The sequence below is a fragment of the Dryobates pubescens genome, chromosome Z (assembly GCF_014839835.1).
Source record: "Dryobates pubescens isolate bDryPub1 chromosome Z, bDryPub1.pri, whole genome shotgun sequence".
Classification (NCBI taxonomy): domain Eukaryota; kingdom Metazoa; phylum Chordata; class Aves; order Piciformes; family Picidae; genus Dryobates; species Dryobates pubescens.
Genome location: NC_071657.1, coordinates 118724254 through 118748572, shown reverse-complemented (window position 1 = coordinate 118748572; position 24319 = coordinate 118724254). Strand labels below are relative to the sequence as shown.

The following is a 24319-nucleotide window of genomic DNA, read 5'->3' as shown; positions in this document are numbered from 1 at the left end:
TAAATGGGAACCCAGGAGGTTCCATCTGAACAGGAGGAAGATGTTCTTTGCTATATGGGTGGTAGAGCCTCAGAGCAGGATGCCTAGAAAAGTTATGGGGGTCTCCTTTTCTGGAGAGATTCCAAACCCACCTGGACCATGAGGATGATCAGAGGCTGGAGCACCTCTCCTGTGAGGACAGACTGAGGGAGTTGGGGCTATTCAGTCTGGAGAAGGGAAGGCTCTGAGGAAACCTTATTGTGGCCTTCCAGTATCTGAATGAGGCCTACAGAACAGCTGGTAAGGGACTTCTTAGGGTGTCAGGTAGTGATAGCACTAGGGGGAATGGAACAAAAATAGAAATGGGTAGATTCAGATTGGCTGTTAGGAAGAAGTTCTTCCCCATGAGGTTGGTGAGGCAATGGAACAGGTTACTCAGGGAGGTGGTGGAAGCCCCATCCCTGGAGGTTTTTAAGGCCAGGCTGCATGTGGCTCTGGGCAACCTGATCTAGTGTGAGGTGTCCCTGCTCATGGCAGGGGGGTTGGAACTACAAGATCCTTGAGGTCTCTTCCAACCCTAGTAATTCTATGATTCTGTGATCCTGGGCAGCGTGCTGTGGGTGACCCTGCTTCAGCAGGGGATTGAAGTAGATGACTCTAAGTCTTTTCCATCTCCCACCATGCTGGGATTTTCTCATTACATATGGGAAAATGATGTGGGCAGATATCATAAGTTTTCAACATGTTACTGCACTAATACTAATGGTAGGAGTCAGAAGTGATGCACTCTTTCCTGCTTTTCTATCCTTTAGTCTATTGGAATGGAAGATTCTCAGGGGATCAGTTTGCCAGCAACAGTGAGACACGATTGCTGACAAAGGATGACACAACCTCTTTTCTGGGATTTTTATCCCTTGGTGTACTTAAAAATCAGGAACATGTAGGATCAGGTGTAGGGTTATGCAACTTTGGCAGGGATTTTATAGGTGCTAATTTAGGATATCTGTCCTGGTTTTAGCTGGAACAGAACTAATTCTAGTCAGTGATTTGACTTCTCAGCTCAGGCTCTTCTCAGGAACTACACTTGCTGAAGTTCAGGGCAGGTTTGCGCAAACAGTGGCTGCTCCTAGCAGAGAATGCTGATGCAGGGCAATGTCACTGCTGAGGGCTGTGCTGCAGCAATGCTCTTGCTTAAACTTGCTCCTGTTCATACTAAAGCCACTGTTATACCTATGTTCAGGTGTAGTATGTAAGAGATGGCACCTGTAGGGAGGAGCAGACAGGACAGGTGACCCTAAACTGACCAATTAGGAATTCCATCCCATGGATGTCATCTTCAGGATAAAGCTGAGGGATCACTAGGGTTAAACTTCTTATTCAGTGGCTGGTGTTTCAAAGACTCTGTCCATGCTTCATTTGATTCTGTACCATGTGTTCCTGAATCCAGTCCTGCAGTTCTGCGCCTGAACCTGGTTCAAATCTTGACAATGTCTTATCCTCACATTTTTCTTGCTGTGGTAGGATCCAGTATGGCTGAGAAAATTTTCAGAACCAGAATGGATCCAAGGTGACATTCCTGGACCTATTTTAATAGGCTGGGTAAAGTTTAAAATAGCAAGTGTTGCCCAGAGTTCTCTGTGTCAAACCAGCATTGTGCAGCCATTCTTCTGTCACTGGTGTGGTCATACCCAAGGCTGTGTTATTGTGTGGGATGCCAGAGCTTCTGATGAAAAGCTTTGTAAGGACGCACTAAAAGGCGAGGAGTCAGATGACTCAGGAATGTGGAGGAGATTCTGGGTCTTGGAGCAATTTTGCAGCAGAGGACACGCATGAGTTTTGGCAGAAGTAGAAAAGAACATCCCATCCCTCTGTAGTGTACTTAGCAGGGAAGCTGGATTTAGCAGCAGTCAGGTTGAGCTATCAAAGGGTTTAGCTTGACATTAGGAGCCCATTATTTTTAAGTGTTAGGAAAAGGGACTTTATTCTTTTTGCAAGAGAGGCTGAGATGTTGCAGACATTGATAATTCCAAAGGCAAGACTTGAGACGACTTAACTGAGTTTGTCAGCTACAGGAGTAATTTGCCAAGGATTGCATGTAAACATCTAAGTGTTCTTTTAATTGAGGAGAATTTAGTACGTGGGAGCTTTTGGCAGCCTTTCTCAGTTATTGGCTGATTCTATACACCTTGATTACTCTGCTAGGTGTGTAAAGAGACATTTTTAGGGCTAAACCACTTTGTGGGAAACAAAATCCAGAAAGGATGAAGAAGGAGCTTACTTCAGTTTCAGGAAGCACCAAGTGCCTTCTCTGCTGTCTCTCACAAGAAAAAGCTGCTGAAGCTTCTATTTTGACACTTTTTTTTTTCTTTTTAGACAAAATGTTATTTCTCCAATGCAAAAGACAACCAGAGTGTTTTGACTGCACCATTGATTGTGTGAAGGATTTGTTATATCAATGCTGCCAGAATAATTTAGGGGACCTTGGGAAATCACTTAATGGAATTTGGTCCATGTCTGCATAATCTGACTTTTTTTGCTAGGGTAATTGAAGATGCTGCTTAATAAACTTTTTATAAAGATTCCCAGTTGGTTGCTGTGTTTCAGAAGGTTGTGTCTGAGCACAGGAGTAATACATCTTGTAATTGTCTTTTTTCCCCCTCCCCACCTCACTTAAATATTTTCCCAGGGGAAGAATCTAATGTACTGTAATGCTAGTACCTTTTACAAAGTGACCCTACTCATTATGATTTGTTCTCTGAAGCTCCCTTGACAGTGTATAAATGCACTGAGAATACTTAAGCTTCCTCTCCATCACTCTTTCAAAAATGTATTTGAAACCCTATGTTTCATAGTGCCATTACTATTCTGAGTTCCCTGATGCTGACTCTGGGTTTGGTGTCATAACATGCATGCAACAGACAAATTTTATTAGCTAAACAACTCGTATCCATGTATTTTCATGGAAATGAGATGTGGTGTGCTTGCATCAAGTACTTATAGGGAAGACTTCAATATATTTGTGGTTTGTGACATAAAAATGTTGAGAATTTTCTGGGGCTGGAGTTGCCTTTATTAACTCTGTTGCAACAAGTTCATGGCTATTTTCATTTTACTCTCTCAAATAGCTGGGAAAGGTTTATTATGGTTGTTGAATCATTTTATAGCTTGGTAAATAGATGCAGTATTTGGCTTTATGGTGTGTCCAGAGGTAGGGAAGCAGAAAAGAATGGAGCCTTTAGCAGGAAATTGGGTTTTTGTGGAAAAAGGGGTCCTTAAAAGCAGAGCAAAACCAGCAAAGAGATTTAGAGCTGTGTGTGTAAGAAATGTGTTTTCACAAAGCTCTGGAATTAATGGTATTGTGTATGATTTAATGGATAGTGATACTGAGGCTTGTAACTTTTGGATATAGTGATTTGGACTCTTCAATCTGAAAGAAAGTTCTGAAATTCTTTGTGACTATTTGTATTTAGATGCCTTAACAAGCAAATAACGGTGTATTACAGTGACTGCTTTGAAAGGGATTGGGCCTTCTGGTTTCTTCTTCCATGCAACAAGTAACAGGACAAGAGGAAATGGGTTCAAAAAGTTCTACACAGAGAGAGTGATTGGCCATTGGAATGGGCTGGCTGAGGAGGTGGTGGAGTCACCATCACTGGAGGTGTTCAGGAGGAGGTTTGATAGGGTGCTTGGTTGCATGGCTAAGTTGATTAGGTGGTGTTGGATGATAGGTTGGATGTGATGATCTTGAAGGTCTCTTCCAACCTGGTTTATTCTATTCTATGCTATTCTATGTTGTGCCAGGTTGGGTATCAGGACAAATCTATTCACATAAAGGGTTATCAAGCATTGGAGCAGGCTGCCCAGGGAGGTGGCGGAGTAACCATCCTTGGAGGTGTTTAAAAGATGTGTGGATGTGCTGAGAGGCGTGGTTTAGTGGTCGTGGTAGGATTGATCTCTAGGCAAGTGGTTGGACCTGATGATCTCGAAGGACTCTTCCAACCTTGACAGGTCTATGATTCTGTGTCCCTTTTGGAAAACACACCTTCAATCTAAATTTTCTCCACCTTCTGTAGGTTGAAACAAGAACAGATGTATGTGCGTGATGAGTTTGGCAAACTTCTGGAACGAGAGAGGATTTCTTCAAACGAGCATTTGACTCGAGCCATCCTTCGCGAGAGAGCCGCGACGGAAGAGGAACGTCAGAAGGCACAGCGATTTGTAAGTTCAGGAACTGTTCTAAAATCTCAGGTTTTTCAAACAGATGTCTGCAGACTTGTCTCAAACTATTGGTAGAAGGGGAAAGCAGGTATCTTCTTTGTTTGTTCTTTAATATTACTTAATACCATGTCATTGTGGATTTCTTTCTTGTCAAATGTTTGCCTTAAGAGTAGCTGATAAGAAGGCTGTGAAGGCTTCAGATATCTTTGTGTGTGTAGTATTAAATGTCTTTTTTCAGAGGGTACAATAGTAATATGGTGGTCTAGGTTTATGTACTAAGCTTGATTATTTATTTCAGGTTAAGATGTTGTAGAAAATAAGTGTTTTTCCAGGAACTGCTCACTTGTTATCTAGAATCAGAAAAAACATTAAGGTTGGAAAAGATCTCCAAGATTAAATCCAACTGTTAAGCCAGCACTGCCAAGTCACGGCTACACCACATTTACATGGGTTGAGTATAAGCAGTAAAGAAATTGATATTTGCAAGGGAAAAAAAACCCAAACCAACAAATTTGAAGATATTTGTGAGCATCCTTATGAAAACAAGTGGGATTACCTATGTCAGTAACTATATAGATACTTAGCCCTCTGTGTCTGAAACAAAATCACTCAGTTACCAACCAATAAACCTCAAAGATTTGAACTATTCACCCCAATAAGCAACAGCTCTATCTCTGCTGGAAGTAAAACTCTTCTGCCCACCTTATTTTCCCAAATCACAATTTAGAACCAAACCAATTTCTCCTAAGCACACCTGAGTACTAGTATCTTTTTTAGACATTTCTAAATGCTTTTTCTGTGGTATGTCATTGTTGAAGAATAATGGCAGTATGGCTAAAAAAATGGTTAGTGTATTGTCATTTCAAAAGATGAGAGGAATTGTGGCCAAAGTTTAGGCTTATGCTTATGTTCTAAATTCTTGGATTTTGCAGGAGATGTGAGAGCCTAATGAGGAGTTAAAGATTTCTAATGGGGAATATTATTTGCATAATGACTAGGGGTATTACATCTTTTGCTTACTGCTGTAGTTAGCGCTGTGCTTTGGAGAAGCACGTGCCTTTCTCATCAGCCAAGTGCGTGAGAGATTTCTTAAGGAAATCAAACCAGTTTATTTAGCCATTATACCAATTTTATTGTTAAATTTGTATTTACTTCAGAATATTTAAGCTAGCACTGCCTATGTGGAGTGGTTGTGAATTGCTGTTAGCTAACTTTGAACCTTTTCAACGTGGGGAGTGATATCTCAAGATGGCTGGTGTTGCATGTTCAGTTGGAAGAAATATGAGTGGTGCTAATGAAATGAAGAAAATACTTCAGAATCCTATGGGATGTCCCCTTGTGGAGGACAGCATGACTTGCTGCCTATCCATGGTGATGACAATGCTGTCTGGAATTTTATGGCTGACTAAAACTTTTGTGGAAACATAGGCGCATCAGGGCATGGATTTTGCACATCAAAGGAGCAGCAATTTACCTGAGTTATGCTAGTGATTTGGTTTTGATCATCTTACTGTTTTAACCTGTGAAATTTTAAAAGATCATGAGGGCTTTTTTTAGTGAAAATTGCTGCTCACATTTGCTATTTCCACTGCAAATTTGACATTTCTGCTATGGTTTGTTCATTTTTTGAAGTGTACTGTGGGATAGCGAAGTGGTAAATAAGATTTGTGTGTTTGTTTCCTTAAAAATGGTCTGAAAATTAAACCATTGAGTGATGCTCACCTTCCTTGCAAGTCCTTCTGTAAGTTACCTCCTTTATTTTCCTGTAACTGGTCAATTTTTATTCCCTTGTCTTCATTGCTTCTGATTATGTTTTATGTATTCAAGCTGAATTTATGAGCTGTGTAACACCGGGTTGTATATCTTTGTGTACCATTTGTCAGGTAGAATGAGTAATTCTATGTTCTAGTAAACTGCTACAGTAGGTTTGTATTTTATGTAGCTTGGATTTGATCTGACAGTCTCTTTCTGGAGGGGAAAAAAAAAAGAGTGTTTCTGAAATGTCAGCAGCTTTATCTAGTAAACTAATTCCTTTGCTGCTGCTAAATTGTTGAAGTAGTGCCCAGGAAAAGAAATGATGGTTAGAAAGGATGATTTTTTTTTCTTTATAAAGGCTGCTAATTCAGTTTTCATAAACAGACAAAATTGTTGGATTGAAGTAGTATTTCCCATTCTTCAACAATTTTAACACCAGCTGCTGCTTATAGTGTCAGTTTAAGTGTTTACACTCAGAGTTAGCATTAACTCTTCATACAATGCAAAAATGTGGAGAAAATGGAAGTAAACTGAACAGGTAAATGAGTAAAAGCTTTGGAGGTGATGAGAACTACAGGAAGACAGTATTTGTCTCAGAGTGAAATGTTAGTTCTCAACACACCTAAAATCCACCAGAGCTTGGACAGCAAGGAAAGTTGGAGGAGAACATCTTTAGTAAAAGAATCTGTTGCAAGCTTTTAAACTGAGCAGAATGTGGAGCATTGTGACAGTTTTTAGGCTGGATGTGGAAACATCAAGCTCACAAAATCCCATCTTTCTCCAAACCCCCTAAAGTATGGAATCATAGAACCATGGAATGGTTTTGGTTGGAAGGAACCTTTAAACATCATCTGGTTCCACCCCCACTGCCACAGACAGGGACACTTTTCACTAGACCAGGTTGCTCAAAGCCCCATCCAACCTGGCCTTGAAACCATTCAAGGATGGGATATCCACAACTTCCTGGACAGCCTGTTCTGATGTCTCACCACCCTCTCAGTGAATAATGACAAAAAGTATTTTAAAGAACAAGTAACTAAAGGTCTAAGAGCTCACACACATGTATGTACATAGAATAGAATACATAGAATAAACCAGATTGGAAGAGACCTTCAAGATCATCGCGTCCAACCCATCAACCAATCCAACACCACCCAAACAACTAACCCACGGCACCAAGCACCCCATCAAGTCTTCTCCTGAAAACCTCCAGTGATGGCGACTCCACCACCTCCCCAGGCAGCCCATTCCAATGGGCAATCACTCTTTCTGTATAGAACTTTTTCCTAACATCTAGCCTGAACCTCCCCTGGCACAGCCTGAGACTGTGTCCTCTTGTTCTGGTACTGGCCGCCTGGGAGAAGAGACCAACATCCATCTGTCTACAACCTCCCTTCAGGTAGTTGTAGAGAGTAATAAGGTCACCCCTGAGTCTCCTCTTCTCCAGGCTAAGCAACCCCAGCTCCCTCAGCCTCTCCTCATAGGGCTTATGTTCCAAACCCCTCACCAACTTTGTTGCTCTTCTCTGGACTCGTTCCAGCAAGTCAACATCCTTCCTATGTATGCACGCTCATACCCACGTACTGTGGAATGAGGATGTAGACCCAGGAGCAGACCCCGGAGGATGAGCAGCACGGAAGTGATGAGGCCATGGCAGCAAAACACCCTGAATTACTTTTTGATGTGTGTCTTCAGAGTGGAGTCACTTCTGAAAGTTTCTCTGTCAAAACTTTTCTTTGGTGAGGTTCTGCTCAAAGAACGTTGTAGATCTTAAGTTTCAGTGGAAAACACTAAAGGAAATAGTTTTACCAAGAGCATCTCTTCAAGCCTGGGTGGTATTTGTAAAAGGTCTGTAAGAGACTGGGAGTTGATAGCTGAGCTGATGATAGCTGAACTGCTTATGTGCTGTGTAAGCTCTTAAGGAAAGCTCCCTTAGTACAAGTGGACTTGGAAGGTGGCTGATGGGATGTCAACTTCTTCAAAAACAATTCTGAGTGAGATGCAGAGGTTTACAAACTGGCAGTTGTGATGTTTGTGCCAAGGTAGAAATTACAATTTAGGATGGAATTTCCAGACCCTGACCAAGGTCCTAGAAATCCCTTGTGGAGTCAGTGTGAGGATTTGATCAACTGATGATGCTTAATTCAGGAGAAATAAACATAGATGCTGTTGGGTCTTTCAGTGACGTCTTCAGGTGACTTTGAGGAGCATTTCAGACATAGCCTATCTTGCAGATTTTGGGTCTAGCCTTTAAAAAGCAATGCCAATGAGACTCAGTGTGCTGAAGAGCTGGTGAGGTTTGTGTCTCATCTGGCTTCTCACCCACCTCTGGCTGTGGGATCCTTCTATCTCCATTGTGGTGGGGCTGATATTTGGTGCTGAGATGAGATGACTTGGGAGAAATTCATTCTGTTTTTTTTCATCTCCTGTCTGGCAACTGATCCAAAGTAGCTTATTTGGCAGGGTCAGGTGTATGTCCGTTAGTTGTAAGGGATGCTTTGCTGGTGAAGAATTTACCTCTTTTCCCTAATCATTTCCATTTCTGCACTACAGTTTGCCTCCTTTACTCTATTGTCAATGCAGATATTGTGGACTGCAGCAAATGCATCACAAATCCATCTTCGAGGCCTTTTTCAAATGCAGATGTGCCCACAATTTGCTTTTATAGCTTGACTACAAAAATAGCTCTAGTGAGGAAATCGTGGACTCTGTATGGAGAGGAAATTGTTGGGAGAAGAAAACAAAATCTTCTTGAGCTGGCCTTGCCATCAAGGAGAGTGTTTTGTACCTTTAGCTTTACTTAGTCTTCAGACATGATATTTGCAGAGTATCTCTGGAGTGTTTTCATCAAAGGATAAAGTGCACGGTGTGCTTGAAGTCTTACACTTTAGAACTGCCTGTAGTACTGCAGCTGATTTAAAAAGAAAAGATACATTTTTTTCCTTCCATACCCATATGTATATGGTATTTTGTTCTGCCCTTCACTTTTGAAGGAGGACTTTGAGGGTGCTGGAGCACCGGAACAGGGAGTGCAGAGCAGTCTTACTCTCTGGAGAGTCATTTTCTCTGGGGAGAGTCAAAATGCGCCTGGACCTGATCCCATGCAACCTGCTCTGGGTAACCCTGCTTTAGCAGAGGGGTTGGACCAGGTCAGTAAAGATTCCTTCCAGCTCCTACCATGCTGGGATTCTGTGACTTCATAATAAAGTCTTTTATTTCACTTCAGCCATAAAAAGTTGTAGTACTGGTGTAGCAAGAGTGGTTCAGTTGAATGCCCATACTTCCGACCACTCCAAGACTTACATTAGGTTTTCCTCCAAGACAGCAGACCTCTCCTCTTTTGCAGTATGTATTATTGAAGATTTTTTTTTTTCTGCACATCTAAAAATTGTGGGTTGTTGAATTGGGCATAGTTTTGTTGAGTGCCTTTAAATGTGGTAGCTTGGCCATAAATAGTTTATTCATGTTCCATCACTTGAGTCATTATGTGAGTCAGGGTGAGACATAGTGAATATGGAGTAAGAAAATCAATAGTTATCGAAAGTGCAGAGGACCTGTTGTATTTCCATCTCTTTATAATGACCTGGAGCTTACTGTTAACATATTTGCTTCACTGTCTGGACTGAAACGAGCTGTCATTAGGACCCTATACAGTAGAAAATGGTTTCATTGAGCTGCCAGTGACATCAAAGTCTCATTTTCCTTTGAAGAGGCACAGAAATATTGTTCTATTCATGTGCTGTAACCATAACATTAAAATTGGATTCTTGCTATCATTAGAAATCTGTATCCATGCTAATACAATTAGATGAATTTCCCCATGTGTTGTTCCAGGCTCTCATTGAGGCACCTGTTAGAAAATTAAATCAGTTGCTGCTGTTGTGTGGGGTTTTTTGTTTGTTTTGTAAATTATTTTCTACCAAAGAAGCTCTATTAATGAATTCCGTGTTGAAAAAAAAATCAATTTGGTAGAAGTATCCTTATATTAGAGAGCACTTTTTACACCTTGAACGAATGTGAGAATCAGAGTATTGGATATTTTATTTTACCCTAGCAAGATCATCTTTGAGGTGTATAATTCTGCTTTCCCTTTTCTGGTCCCTGAATCAATAGACAAAACACATTCCTCAATAGATAGGAGCCAAAGTGTGTTGAGTTGTTAGCAGTGAACGTGATCTATGGTCATAATTGAATACAGGTTGTTAGAACAGAGCCTTTCACTCTTCAGTGTCTGAACTCTTTAGACCTTTTTCCCATCATCCTTGGGTGCCTGGTCCAAATCACCCCATCCGTGTGCTATGCAATGACCTTCTCTTTAGTGCTGCATTTTCTTTTTTTCCTGTCCTCAATTCATTAACTGTCAGGAGGAGGTCCCCTATTTTCCATAAGCAGATGAAGTTCTGACCCTTCCTGCTCTCTTCAGAGAGTCCTGTGCTAACCATATTTTAAGGCTGACTTCACTAGAAAATACCAGGGGGAAGAATTATTAAATGAGTTAAGGCATTAGTTCTCAAGAGGAAAGAAGTCTGTTTACAAACCTGCACTACTTATTACATACCTCATTTAGCTCATTCATCATTTTAATAGAAAAACGCATCTTTAAAGATGATTCTGAAATAATTTGAGGTAAACTACGCAGCCTGAGGCAAAAAATGATTGCTTACTGTAGGTAGGACCAAGCTGGTTCTAAAAAGTAGGGTGTGACTGGTGGCTGTATCTCAGAATTTATGATAGTGAAAACATGAAAGGCTCAAATATGAAAACTAGATTTAAGGTTTGAAAACCACAAGGTACAAAATCCAGTGATGGTTGTTTCATCTCTCCTGTGTTGTGTGTGGTGTGGTTTTTGTTTTGGTTGATTCAGTACATGGTTCTTTTTTTGCCATGCTTTGCTGTTCTTAGGGCTTTGGTGCAGCAGATACCCACTTGGATGTGATCCTGTGCAGCCTGCTCTGGGTGGCCTTGCTTTAACAGAAGGGTTGGACTAGATGATTCCCAGAGGTCCCTTTCAACCCTCGCCATGCTGGGATCCAATGAAATAGTATTTTTTTTCTCTAGTACTTTTCTGATGTGGGTGAACTTCACCTGTTTTGTTTCTGTTATAGAAGACAGGGTGGAAGACAAGAGTGGAGGAGGAAGTTGTTTTTCAACATTGTGTGTGATCCGTCTTAAGATCAAGTTAATCGTGAACTACCAGTGTGTTCTTGTGAACAAGAAGGGCAGTGGTCTCCTGGGGCGCATTAAGTGTTGCCAGCAGATCAAGGGAGGTGGTTCTTCTCTATGCTGTCCTAGTGAGGCCACATCTGCAGTCCTTGTATCCAGTTCTGGTCTTCCCAGTTCAAGCCAGACAGGGAACTACTGGAGAGAGTCCGGTGGAGGTCTATGAAGATGCTGAGGGTACTGGAGCATCTCTGAGAAGGCAAGGCCGAGAGAACTGGGGCTAGCCTTTCAGTGGTGCCCATCAACAGGACAAGAGGCAGTGGGCACAAACTGGAATGCAAGAAGATCCACCTATACGTAAGGAAAAGCTGCTTTCTGGTGGGGTTGCTGGAGCACTGGAATGTGCTGCCCAGAGATATTGTGGAGTCTCCTTCTTACTTATCTTTGTTCCTGTACAATCTGCTGTGGGAGACCCTCCTTTAGCAGGATGTTTGGAGTAGATGATCTCCAGAGGTCCCTCTCAACCCAGACCAATCTGTGATTGTATCATCTTTGTGTTTGTTTTTTGTTTTGAGGGAGAGAGGTTTAGTTATCTTTTAGGGAAAGAATGGAGATATAATGAAAAAGTCATTTGCATTTTGAAACTATCAAACTCCATTGCACTACAGGTGTCTAACTAAGTTTGAATAAACATAGTATCATGGATGTGCTTTATGTCTCTCCTGACACATGTTGCTTCCCTCCTGATACTCACTCCTTTACTTTCTGACAGTTCTGCTGCAGGGGAGATATGTTTGGGATAGGAATCTGGCTTTCTGTCTTCTGGGATGTTTAACAGATGATGTGGAACTCTACTGTAGGAATAAGAAGCTGTTGCTGTTCAAATAGAAACTGATAATTTGTTTTTCTTTCCAACAATGCAAGAAATGGGACTTCCTGCCAGAAAATTGTGTATCAGGAATGGTTTCCCTCTCTGGACAAATATATGTGTCCTGAAGAAATGGTAAAATACCCATTTGCACCTCGAAAATTACTTTATTAATAAAGACTGAACAATCTTTTCTCCCCTTGATATAGTAAAACAGTAAAAATAATTTAAAACAGCCTGGGGTTGATTGTGCTCTTCGTGCTGGAGGTTGTAATCCCAGTGTGATCTGTCACGTGAACTGTTATGCAAATGCTTTATTTCATCTCTGAAACTGCCATTAAGTGCCTGAGGTAAGAAGGTGCTTGCCTGTATTTTTTTTCTGTCCCTTTAAAACTTTCATTGTGATGTTTAAACTATTTCTAAGTGGAAAAAAGAGGCTGAGGGAGCTTGGGTTCTTGAGCCTGAAGAAGAGAAGGCTGCAGGGAGACTGTCCAGGACCTGAAGGGGGCCTTCAAGAAGGATGGAGAGAGACTATTTACAAAGGCCTGTAGTGATAGGATGAGGGGCAGTGGTTTCAAACTCAAGTAGATCTGGCTTGGATGTTAGAAACAAGTTCTTCACCAGGAGGGTAGTGGAACACTGGAACAGGTTGCCAAGGGAGGTAGTTGAGTATCCATCCCTGGAGCTAACAGGGCTCTGGGCCACCCGATCTAGTTGAGGATGCCCCTGCTTACTGTAGACTGGGTTGGACTAGATGACCTTTGGAGGTCCCTTCCAACACAAACTGTTCTGAGTTTATGAATCATTTTCTCCCTCTTTTTTTTTTTCACTTGGCATCATTTGAAATTATACATAATGGTTAATGTTTTGTTTTTTTCCTCTGTAAGATAGGAAAAGCAGTAAAAATAGAAAATGTTGAAGGCAAGTGAAGTACATACACTGAGCATTTCTTTTTGAGTATGTTCAAAGAGAACAAATTTTAGAGAGTCAAACAGCATTTAAAAACGGGCTGCTTTTTTAATTCTTATATAGCAAACCCCAAGATATTTGACAGAAGCAAAATTAATCACTGTGTTATCTTGGCATCCAGATGAAGATCTAGTGCTTTACAAAGCCTGCTGCTCCATCAATTTGTTCTTTTGGTTGAATTCAAATTGAGTTCATTTTTATAGATTCACTGCATAATACTCTCTTCTCTCCTCCCTCATTCATTAACCAATTTGTTCTTGCTACTCCCTCTTTATTGAATGGCTAACAAAATTGCCATGCTATTTTTCCAAATGAATATCATCATTCCTTGTCACAGCCGGGCAAAAAGTAAGCATATTAATCCTTTTTCCTTCTTTCCCATCTTCCAGAGAGAAGTCTTGTTTCTGCCCTCCAGATATCACAAAGAGAACTGTTTTAAATCCCATTCTCCTGAAGCTTTCAGCACAATGCTTGTATATAAATATTCCTATCCAGACTCCTTTCGATTACTTCTGGGCCTTGGGAACGTGTACCCCTACCACTTGCATGACACAACAAAAGCTAACTCACGAGAGTTGTCAAGACTTGTCCTCGAACATGACATGAGACAAATCCATGCAATGGATTACAACGTGTTCATCTGACAGAAGTCTTAATACAGACAGGCTCCTCTGTTTCAACAAAACCATTTGCTGCGTCTTGAAACTCTTGTTCTGACTTGGATTTAATATTTGTTTACTCTCAGGTTAGGTTAGCTTTGGCTAGGCAAATATTCTCATCTCTCTTTTAGAGTACTCTACTTATCTTCCTTTGGGGTCAGTTAGAAGACCTATGAGCAGAAATGTTGTTTAGGAGTCAGATGGGATGGAAATTAAGAGCGATTTGCTTTACTAACGACCACCTGAATAATTAATGAAAATCCTTATTTCATGATATCTGTAGCTTCTCTGTGTAACATGGATATTTTGTTTAGGAACATGCAGCTGAAAAAAAAAGAGGAGACCAAGCCATTCAAAGAGGACAGTTTGAAAGTGATCTAGCCACCTGTATATTAAAAATGACACTATTGATAAAAAAGTCACTGTATTGATTAGTTGTCCTCTTGTTGTCAGTTTATCTATCACTGTGTGCTGGTGCAGCATTGGCTATGATCAGGACTCTGCCTGTTCTGTTACAAACAAGTTCTGAGATAAGGGTTGTACTCCTTTAGAAGTATTGAGCTAAAAAAAAAAGAGGGGGGGGAGAATTTGAGGTGAGTAGCGGTAAGATGGAAGAGTGGTAAATAAAATGTTCCCCATGGCTGTATTTGATAGGTTTATTTTGTGGATGTCCTTTTATTTTTCCATATCTCCCCCTATTTTGGGGTTTCTCCCCTTTTTAGAGAGCAGTTGAGAATCAGGATCCTGAGTTTTGTTGATGGAACCTGCTTAAGAAAGGGAGAGATGTACTTACATCCTGGAAATCCTTAAATAATAGAAAAGGAGGGTTGGGTTTTCTTTTGTTATTGTTGGTTTTTTTGGGTGTGGGGTTGGTTGGTTGGTTTGTTCCCCCTCCCCCCCCCACTGGGAGAGATGTTGTTTCTTTGTTTTCATCTGTGATCTACAACTTGAAGTCCTTTTGCATTCACCAAATTGTATATCCCTTTCCTATTTAGAATGTCTTCTTCACTATAATGACAAATCCCTTTATTTTATTTTTTTCCATTGAATGCTTATTTTGTGGTACCCTAAATTAGGGACTGGACCCCATACCCTAGTTTTAACTCTACCTTGAGCACTGTAAGGCATGGAATTGATCTTCCAGCCTTAGTACTATCAGGACTATGTTTATGAAGTAATTTTCCTTATATATTACTGAAAGTTTAAGTCTGGTGCTGCTTGTATGAGGAGAAAGGAAAATACAACCTAGGAAAGCCCTGTTTAATAACTTCAAACAAGTGAAAAACAACTTAGACTGTCATGTTGCTAAGGCTAGAGAACCATCTACATTATCAGCAATGATGGTATATTTATCTTTAGCCAAAACCCAGACCTAGCTGACGCCCGAGATTTGTATTTTAGGTCTTTTAATAAGTTTTCTGTTCTTCGTGCACATTGACATTCTTTATTTATGGATGTAAAGTTGGGTGACTTCTGTTTCTGCTATGAGTTATTAAAGCAGTAAAACTTCACTGTCTCCACAAAACAAAATGATGACTGTGAAATATTGTTGCATGCATTTCCTCCTGCTCCCACAAAGTTTAAATGCAGTTTATACAATTGAAAAGTTCTGTTGCCCCTCCTTGTCTGTCAGGTCTTGGTTACCACATTTGGTTAACAAAGCACCTACAAAGACAAATCTTTGTGACAATCTTCTCCAGGAAGAAATGATTTAAGTTCCAGCAAACAAAGCTGGTGAAAGGTCTTAGAGCTGGAGAACAAGTCTTACAGTGAGTGGCTGAGGGAAGCGGGATTCTTCGGTATGGAGAAGAGGAGGCTGGGGAGAGACCTCATTGCTCTCCACAACTTCCTGAAAAGGAGGTCATAGTGAGGTGGGGGCTGGCCTTTTCTCTCTCATAGGAGGTGATAGAATGAGAAGAATTGGCTTGAAGTTGTGCCAGTGGAGGTTTGGGTTGAATATTAGGAAAAATTTCTTTCCCGAAAGAGTTGTCAGGCATTCATGGAAGTTATCCAGGGAGGTGGTGGAGTCACCATCCCTGGATGTGTTTAAGAAATGTGTGGACATAGCACTTTGGGACATGGTTTGATGGCCATGGTGGTGTGAGATTGATGGCTGGATTTGATCTTAGAGGTCTTTTGCAACCAGGTCAACCCTTACCTGTGCTGGTGCAGGGGGTTATTCTTTCTGGGATGCAGGACCCTACACTTGCCCTTATTGATTGAAGGTTTTCAGGAGGAGACTTGATGGGGTGCTTGGTGCCATGGGTTAGTTGTTTGGGTGGTGTTGGATTGGTTGATGGGTTGGACGCGATGATCTTGAAGGTGTCTTCCAACCTGGTTTAGTGTATGTATTCTAATGAGGTTCTCTGCTGCCCAGCTCTCTAGATCATAGCCTGAATTGCAGAAAAGGCATAATGATAGGGTATAGTATATTTGGAAGGGAGAGGAGTGATACATGTTAAATATTCTCAATATTTTATATAATTTTGAATTTTCTGTGTCTCTTCATATCAAGGTCCCTTGGAAACTGTTGAGATGGAGAAGGTGTTGTATTTACATCAGCTGTAGGCAAATGAAGTTAACAGGCATTTCAGAAAGTGTGAGGGAAGGAAATGGGAAGTCCTAACTATCTCTGTGGGTTTGGGTTTTTTATGTAGATATTTAGAATTTTTTCAGTACTATCATCTCACATGATGTATTCTGTGGTAGGTGTACTTGGAAAAGAAACTGGTCTGCTTCCTGTTTTTAAAGGAGGGCAAAGTTTGAAATATAAAGGTTAGTAAATTGGGCATGTTAATGTACCACTTGATTTTGGTAGTAAAAATGTTTCCCATGATAGTGCAATCCTCTGAGGGCTGTTTAATTTCACTGTTCTCAATAACATGGTGTGTCACCTCCATTCTGCAAAGTGCAGTGGAGCCTGTACCTGGAAATAAAGGCTCCTTCCAAGAAATGCAGTGGTGATAGCCTTTGTATCTGCAATTGTGTGTGCTCATCTCTCTTGCTCTGAGGCTGTGTATTTGGAGAATCTGACATCTGGGGCTGTGTTGCTCCAAGAAAAAAAATTAAACTTCAATTCATACAAGTCATGCAGAGAATGGAAGGCAAGCTCTTTTCTTTTCAGGTGGTACCTTCCAGTTCAGAACTTTCTGATTTCAGTGTGTAGCCTACAAAGCCTTTTTTTCTTTTCCTATTTCTTGTATATTGATTTTTTTTTTTTAAAGCAGAAACTAGTTTCATCCATCTGAACTGATGTTTTAAAAATTTCATAGGAATGAGAAGACAGAGGGCATCTTCTCAATATCTAAAGGGTGGAGGATGGGGGCAGACTCTTTGTAGTGGTGCCAGCATGAGTACAATGGACAGGAGGCACAAACTGGAACCCAGGAGGTTCCATCTAAACACGAAGAAAAACTTCAGAGTGCTGGAGCGCTGGAGCAGTCTTTCCAGAGAGGTTGTAGAGTCTCCTTCTCTGGACAGATTCTAACCTACCAGGACATGTGCTTGTGCACTCTGCTGTGGGTTATCACGCCAGGGGAGTTGGAATAGGTGATCTCCAGAGGTCCCTTCCAACCACTACCATTCCATGATTGAAGGCAGATGTGGTCACAGATGAACTTTGAAAGTTAACTTGTACTTACTTCCAAAATTAGTTTACTAATTTTCAAGTCACTCTCACATTCTTCCTGCAAACACACTCCAACACTGCACTGGACCAAACATATCCCCCTACACCTAGAACGCCTTTTCAGTATCCTAGCTTGTTCCATGCTTTTCTATGCTAAATGCCCTGGTAGAAATTATTTTGAAATACAACTGTTAAAGGTATGCTAATGACTGAGCTGTGACAGCTGCTGCAGAAACAAGCCTGTTGGCTCAGGCACAGCCCCATTAACTGTCTATCATAAAGTACACTGGACTTGCTCATTTATTACTCCTGCATAGCCCAAGGGGGTAAAAGGGGGAACAGCAAGAGTTGCTTTCTCTGAAGCAAAATCATAAGCCACTTAACTTATCATCGTGTCATGATCCCCACTGTTTATATGCATGATAATTAGGAAAATGAGAAGTAATGAAATTTTATGTATGTATTTACAAGCGTGAGTTGAATCCAGCTATCTGTGAAAAAGACAATGCAGTGTCTCAGCGTGCTAACAGACTGGGGCATCTTCCAAGCTCACAACTAAATTACAAGTATAGGCCACAGTAACCAAGGAGAAATGAAGAAGCATTATCATAGTATTTTGTCATGGCTTTCCTAACATGAGCGTTGACAAACTTCTTCCATATTACTGAATCATGGAATGGTGGGGTTTAGGAGAGAGTTCTGGGCACCATCTAGTCCCTCCCACTGCTAAAGCGGGGTCATCCACAGCTGGTCATAATGTCCAGGAAGGTTTGGAATCTCTGCAGAGGAGACTCCACAACCTCTCTGGGAAGCCTGCGCCAGTTTTCTGGCACCATAAAAGTGAAGAAGGTTTTTCTTTGTGTTTAGATAGAACGTCCTGGGTTCCAGCTTGTGCCTCTTGCACCTTTGCAGTGTTGAGCACCCCTGAAAAGAGATTGGCCCCCTTCTCTTGACCTCTGCCCATTAGCTACTGATATCGAGAAGAGGCCCTCTTAGCCTGCACTTCTTCAGGCTAAAGAGCCCCAGGGCTCTCACGCAGCCTTTTCTCCTCACAGAGATGCTCCAGTCCTCTCAGTGTCTTTGTGGACTCCTCTGGACTCTCTTCAGCAATTTCTTGTCCCTCTTGAACTGAACTGCCCAGAGCTGCACCCAGTATTTGACCCATTACTCCAGGTGGCCTAACCTAGGGCAGAGTAGAGAAGGAGGAGACCTTCCTTTGAGATGCTGGCCACACTTTTCTTAATGCACCATAGGCTGTCTTGTCCACAATAGGAAGTTGCTTGCTTATGGGAAACTTGTTCATGAGGACTCCCAGTTAAGCCTGTGAATAACCCAGAGAGCAGCTTTCTGCAGTGGTTTACTGGATGGTTCTTGTCTTTAGAGCTAGAAAAACTGTCCTGAAATCTTAGGAGGAAGAGTGTTAATGTATGCAGCAGTAGTGGCCAAGTCTTTTCTGGCATGTCAGGCCACTGAAGGGCTACAAAGTATTCCACTCATGACAGCAGACTTGAAGCAATGGCTTAATGTTCATGTTGTTTCTGGAGCAAGAGAAGAAATACTTCTGTAGAATATCTATGAGACTTTGTTTTAATGCTTTTGAAGGTAGGGAAGAGAGATATTGGAAGGAAGGATAATGAGTGGGTGTTGTTTCTGCCTTGGTAATGGGGGATCTTCTAAGAAACAGATAAGTAGGTCAGTTGGATCTTTGTTTTACTTTGTAGTAACTCATGTAATATTTTAATTTTCTGTCTCACTTTTATCTGCCTGTTTGAAACACAAGGGAAAAAAAAATCTGTAATTCCTTCTTTTGAATGTAATGATGTTGGGAGAAGATACTGAACTTGAGAGAATCATCCTTTGAATGTGCTACCTGCAAGTGTAGAGCAGAAGAACAGTGCCTGTCATCTTCTCTTGTGGTGTGACGTGTCTTAATAATTAATTCTAGATTTGTATATGAACAGATTTGATGTTAAGGAAAAGAAAGGAGTCATTTATTTTGAACAGATGTTTTAAATGCTGTCTGTTTGTTTTGTTGTTGTTCCTCCCCCCCCCCCCCCCCCCAAATGAAGCATAATTAATACAGCAATGCAGCAATGTTTAATTTGATTTTATTGGAGGTAGAAGGAGGAGGTACCCTGAAACTGATGTGATGAGTCCTGCTCTCCTGGCAGATATCACTTTTCTTGGAAGTCATGTGAATGCTCAAACTTCTTAGATATCAAAAAGAGATTTTATTTATTGCTAGTGGAGGGTTTTCTCTCTTTATGTGCATGAAATGTATTTGGCCCTCAGAAGAGTTGAAGTATGTAGCATCTTGACTCTTATTTCTCTTCTGTCATGGTGTACCTTGAGAAAAAACATAGAATGGCTTGAGTTGGAAGACACCTTTTTAGATCTTCCAGTTCCAGGCTGCCTACCATGGGCAGGGACACCTCACACTAGACCAGGTTGCTTAAAGCCTCATCCAGGGATGAGGCATCCATAACTTCTCTGGGCAACCTGTTCTAGTGTCTCACCACCCTCAAAGTAAAGAACTTCTTCCTAATGTCCAATCTAAATCTACCTGGCTCTGGTTTGAAACCACTGCTGCCATCACCACAAACCCTTTTATAAGGGTTTTCTCCAGCTTTCCTGTTGGTCCCTTTCAGGTACTGGAAGGCTGCTGTAAGGGCTCCCTGGAGCCTTCTTTCTCTGGGCTGAACAATCCCAAGTTTCTTGGCCTGTCTTTGTAGAAGAGGTGCTCCAGCCTATGAATGGGAAGTGATGTTATTTGGTGCAGAAGATAACACAAGGCTTTTGTGTGGATGGTGTTACAGTGAAGAGATAACTGCTGCTTCTCCCAGTAGCTTTCAGTGCAAGTCTGGTCAATACAATGGAAGAAGAATAGAAGTGTTCAGTCACATTTCTTCACAAAGTAAATTTTACTGTCACTTCAGGATTATTTTAAATGTGTGATGGTTAATTATTCAGAGAACAAATAAATCTGCAGTCTGTGCTTCCTTGAAAGCTCAGTATTTCAGTGTTCTACTGTGTAGTGAGTTGTCTTGCTGTAAGCTTGTACCCGAAGTATAGGTGTACAGCTTCCATATGTGCAAGCAGACACATTTTCTCAGCCTAAACTTTCAGCCAGTTGAGAGTGTAATCAGCTGTGCCAGAGCTCTTAACTCTAGGACTGTTTTATAACTGAAGAAAAATAGGTGTTTTTAGGATACCTGCTGGCCACACTTTTCTTAATGCAACCCAGGATGCCATCAGCTTCAAAGGTCCCTTCCAACACAAACCGTTTTATGGTTCTATGTTGGAATAGGCAGATTCTTTAAAGTCATTTGCAAAGAACTGGGAGTTTGTGGTCTTATACTGATTTACTTTTTTCCTTTTTGTATGTTTTATGGTCCTGGCTTTTAGTTTTGAACTTTTTGCTGTTAAAATTTCTTTGGTTCTTTGGGCAGTCACAGATTTCTACTCATTCACATGTTCCCCAAATTTCCACCATGTTCTACAAGATTATGGAGTGATTGTATCCATTAGCAGGAGATGAAAGTTGATCTTAGTGCATCTTCTCACCGTGGTGATGTTGGTGATACCATGCTGGGCCACGTGGAGGTTTGATGAAGGGATTTTCCTCAATTTCTGGAGGAAGTGACAGCAAGTTCTGTGATTTATTGAATTTCCTGCAGCTCAACAGTTCTCTGAATCACTTTAAATAAAATAGGTGATGTAAGTAATTCCTTGAACTTAGAGTTTGTAGAGAACAATTTAAGAAATCATTGTCTGTTGTAATTTTAAATGGGTTGAGTACCTTGAGTGTGGAGCTGCTAACAAAAAAATCAGACCTTGTGCTACTAGTGAGTAGAAAAAAGCTATTTTATATTCCATTAAACTGTTACACATCATAAATAATGTATGCTCAGCTTGCTCTGTTCTGTAGCAAAGATGATAAACTAATCATTTTAGGAGCATTTTAATGAATATAATGGTTTTCCTGACTGACTCTGTAACAGAAACCCTGCTTCTCCAGTATTTCCCATGTCACTGTTTCTGTTTAACTGAGTTAAAGTACAAGAACACACTTTAAAAGTCTCTTTTTTTCACTTTATTTACTGTAATATCTATATATATAAACACTTTCATATTTATCAGAAATAAATTGGTTTTTTCCCCCCTCTCATTACCAAAAAGTGTGTAAACATCTCATGTAATATTAAAAGCATCTTAGAATGCTTTGGCTTGGAAGGCTGTTGCATCCTGGGCTGCATCAAAAGAAGCATGGCCCACAGATGGAGAGAGGTGATTCTGTTGCTCTGCTCTTGTGAGACCTCACATGGTGTACTGTGTCCAGCTGTGGGACCCTCAAGAAGGGGAACATGGACCTGCTGTAGTTGTTCTAGAGGGCCACAAAGATGATCAGAGGAGCTGGAGCACCTCTCCTATGAAGCTGCTAGCTTCAAGCATGAATCCAGAGAGGGCTGGTGGTAGAAATTCCAGTTCAGAGTCTGCCCCCACCCTCTGGATACTTGCTTTTTAGCTATTTATCAGCACTGAGAAGATCCCTCCTAGTCTGCTCTTCTCCAGGCTGAACAGTCCTAGGTCTCAGTCTTCCCTCATCACAGATATGCTCCAGTTCTTTCATGACCTTTGTAGCCCTCCCTTGGGCTCTCTTGAACTGGGGACAAAATGAGACCCTGTCCTCCAGCTGTAGCCTCACTAGGGCAGAGCAGAAGGGGAAGAACACCTCCCTTCACCTGCTGGCCACATTCTTCTTCATGCACCCCAGGTGACCATTTGCCTTCTTGTGACTGTTTGAGGCTGTGCCTTTAAGAAAGGCCATAAAGCCACGTTGCTGGCTCAGGGGCAGCTTGTTATCCACCACTCCCAGTTCCTTCTTTGCAGAACTGCTTTCTAGCAGCTTCTTACCTGTACCGATTCAGGGGGTTATTCCTCCCCAGGTGCAAGATTCTATGCTTGTCCTTGTTGAACTTCATGAGGTTCTCCTCTTCCTGACTCTCCAGCCTGTCCAGGTTGGCAGGTTCTGACAGTGTAAGTTCATCCTGAGAAGGAAAAATGTTAGGATATTAATTATTTTTTCTGCAGTGAACCCAAATATGTTCAGAACAAATGTTTCGTATTTCTTGTGTCGCCTCCTGAGCCCCGCAGTTTAGGAAAGATGTTGGGTTGCTGGAATGTGTCCAGAGAAAGGCAACAAAGCTGGTGAGGGGTTTGGAGCACAGCCCTGTGAGGAGAGGCTGAGGGTGCTAGAGGTGCTTAACGTGGAGAAGAGGAGGCTCAGGGGAGACCTTAGTGCTCTCTACAACTACCTGAAGGGAGGTTATAGCCAGATGGGGGTTGGTCCAACCTGGCTTATTCTGTTCTATTCTACACAAAATACAATGCCTCATATTTCACTGATGCTGTGGACAGAACAATGCTTAGTAGCATTTTGGTGTATTTAAAGATGAATTTAAAAGGATAGTATTGATTTTTGTGTGTGTGTTCAAAAGATTTTTAAATGGGAGGAGTGGGTCTCAGTAATATAAATATCACCTTAAGGTTGTTTAGCAAGAAAAGAAAATCAAGTAGTTGTTTCTGTCAAGAGGGAGAAACCTAGAATGGCTTAGGTTGGAAAGGGACCTTAGAAATTATATACTCCAACCTCCCTGTTGTGGACAGGGATGCTTCTCAACTATATTTGGTTACTCAAGGCTTTGTCCAATCTGGCTTTATACATCTCCAGGGAGGGGGCATCAAAAACCTCTCTGGGCAAGCTGTTCCAATGTCTCACCACCCTTGTACTGAAGAACTTTGTAAGATCAGTCTACTTTCTTTCAGCTTCAAACCATTCCCCATTGTCCTGTTGCTAGACACCCTTACAAAAAGGTTCTTTCCAGCTTTCCTGTAGGATCACTTCAGGTATTAGAAGGCAGCTAAAAGGTCCCCCCAGGATCTTTCTCTTCTCCAGGCTGAACAACCCTAGGTCTCTCAACCTATTGCTATAGCAGAGGGGCTCCAGCCCTTGGGTTGTCTTTGCGGCAATCCTCTGGACTCGCTCCAACAGTTCTCTGCCCTTATGATTGGGATACCAGAATTGGAAGGGGTATATGACTATCTTGTTGTTATCACTTGCTCCTTTAAAACATTTCTACTTTGAAGATTGGGTCAAATATTGCAGAAAATAGTTTGTAGAGAATGAAATTGATGGATCTCTGCCAAGAGTTTTCTTTGACTAGGAACTGTCCTCTGACAAATTAGCGATCATTCCCTTTCTGTAGTACATTGCAGGAACAGCAGCCACCATATTAAATCTTAATCAATAACAATGTTTCACTAATTACAGGAGCGAGTGTATATATTGGATAAATTGCTGTTTGTAAATGTTGTATTATATTAACTAAAACAGCTAATTACCAGCAGCAGAATAAACATAAGGTTTCCTAAAAGCTTCAATCCGTAGCTCGGAGCAGTCAGTGCTGCCTAATATCTCAGTCAATGTGGAAAATAAGGTAATGACATTATAAATACATTTATAATGCAGGACAATTTCTTCTCAAATGCATGTAAGTATTATTGCTTCACTATGAAATATGATTTATTTAATGCATTTCAGCCCCCATAATATTAAGACATAATTGAGATGGGGGGAGAAAAAAAAATGGCATGCAGTCAGAGTCTGCATGAAAGTGAATCATGGTCTAGATTGCTGGTAATTTTCAAGGCACTTAGGGGAATCATGAAATTTAGATAATGCAGTCTTTGCTTTAAAAAATGTGAAGAAAACAATCGTCCAGTCGTTCAAGTTTTATGTGACTTCAACTGGGATGTTTTTGTATGCTAATGGAAGTCTCGCTCAGAAGGAATAAACAGAAATGCTCAAGTTTTACACCCATATCATGGTTAAGGAATGGATACAGATCTGCTGAGAGATGGACTTTTTATGGTGGGTATTCAGGAAAGTAGAAGCCAGTCGTGTCTCATTTGGATAAAGGCACTGGTACAGAGAGGGAATGAATGAGAACACAAATGATGCCCGTGATCCTGGATGGGAATCGTTTAACTGGAGCTGGGAGTTCTGAAGATTATTGCTTTCCA

General features: G+C 41.2%; 1 protein-coding gene across 4 annotated transcripts in view; it reads left to right on the top strand.

Annotated features, from left to right (window-relative positions):
* CHCHD3 (coiled-coil-helix-coiled-coil-helix domain containing 3) overlaps positions 1–24319 on the top strand; it is a 190935-nt gene that overhangs the window by 57669 nt on the left and 108947 nt on the right. For all 4 annotated transcript variants that reach the window (XM_009900239.2, XM_009900240.2, XM_054178807.1 and 1 more), the window contains exon 4: positions 4053–4197. In XM_009900239.2, the coding sequence (XP_009898541.1) occupies positions 4053–4197 (145 nt within the window). The remainder of the gene's footprint in view (positions 1–4052; positions 4198–24319) is intronic.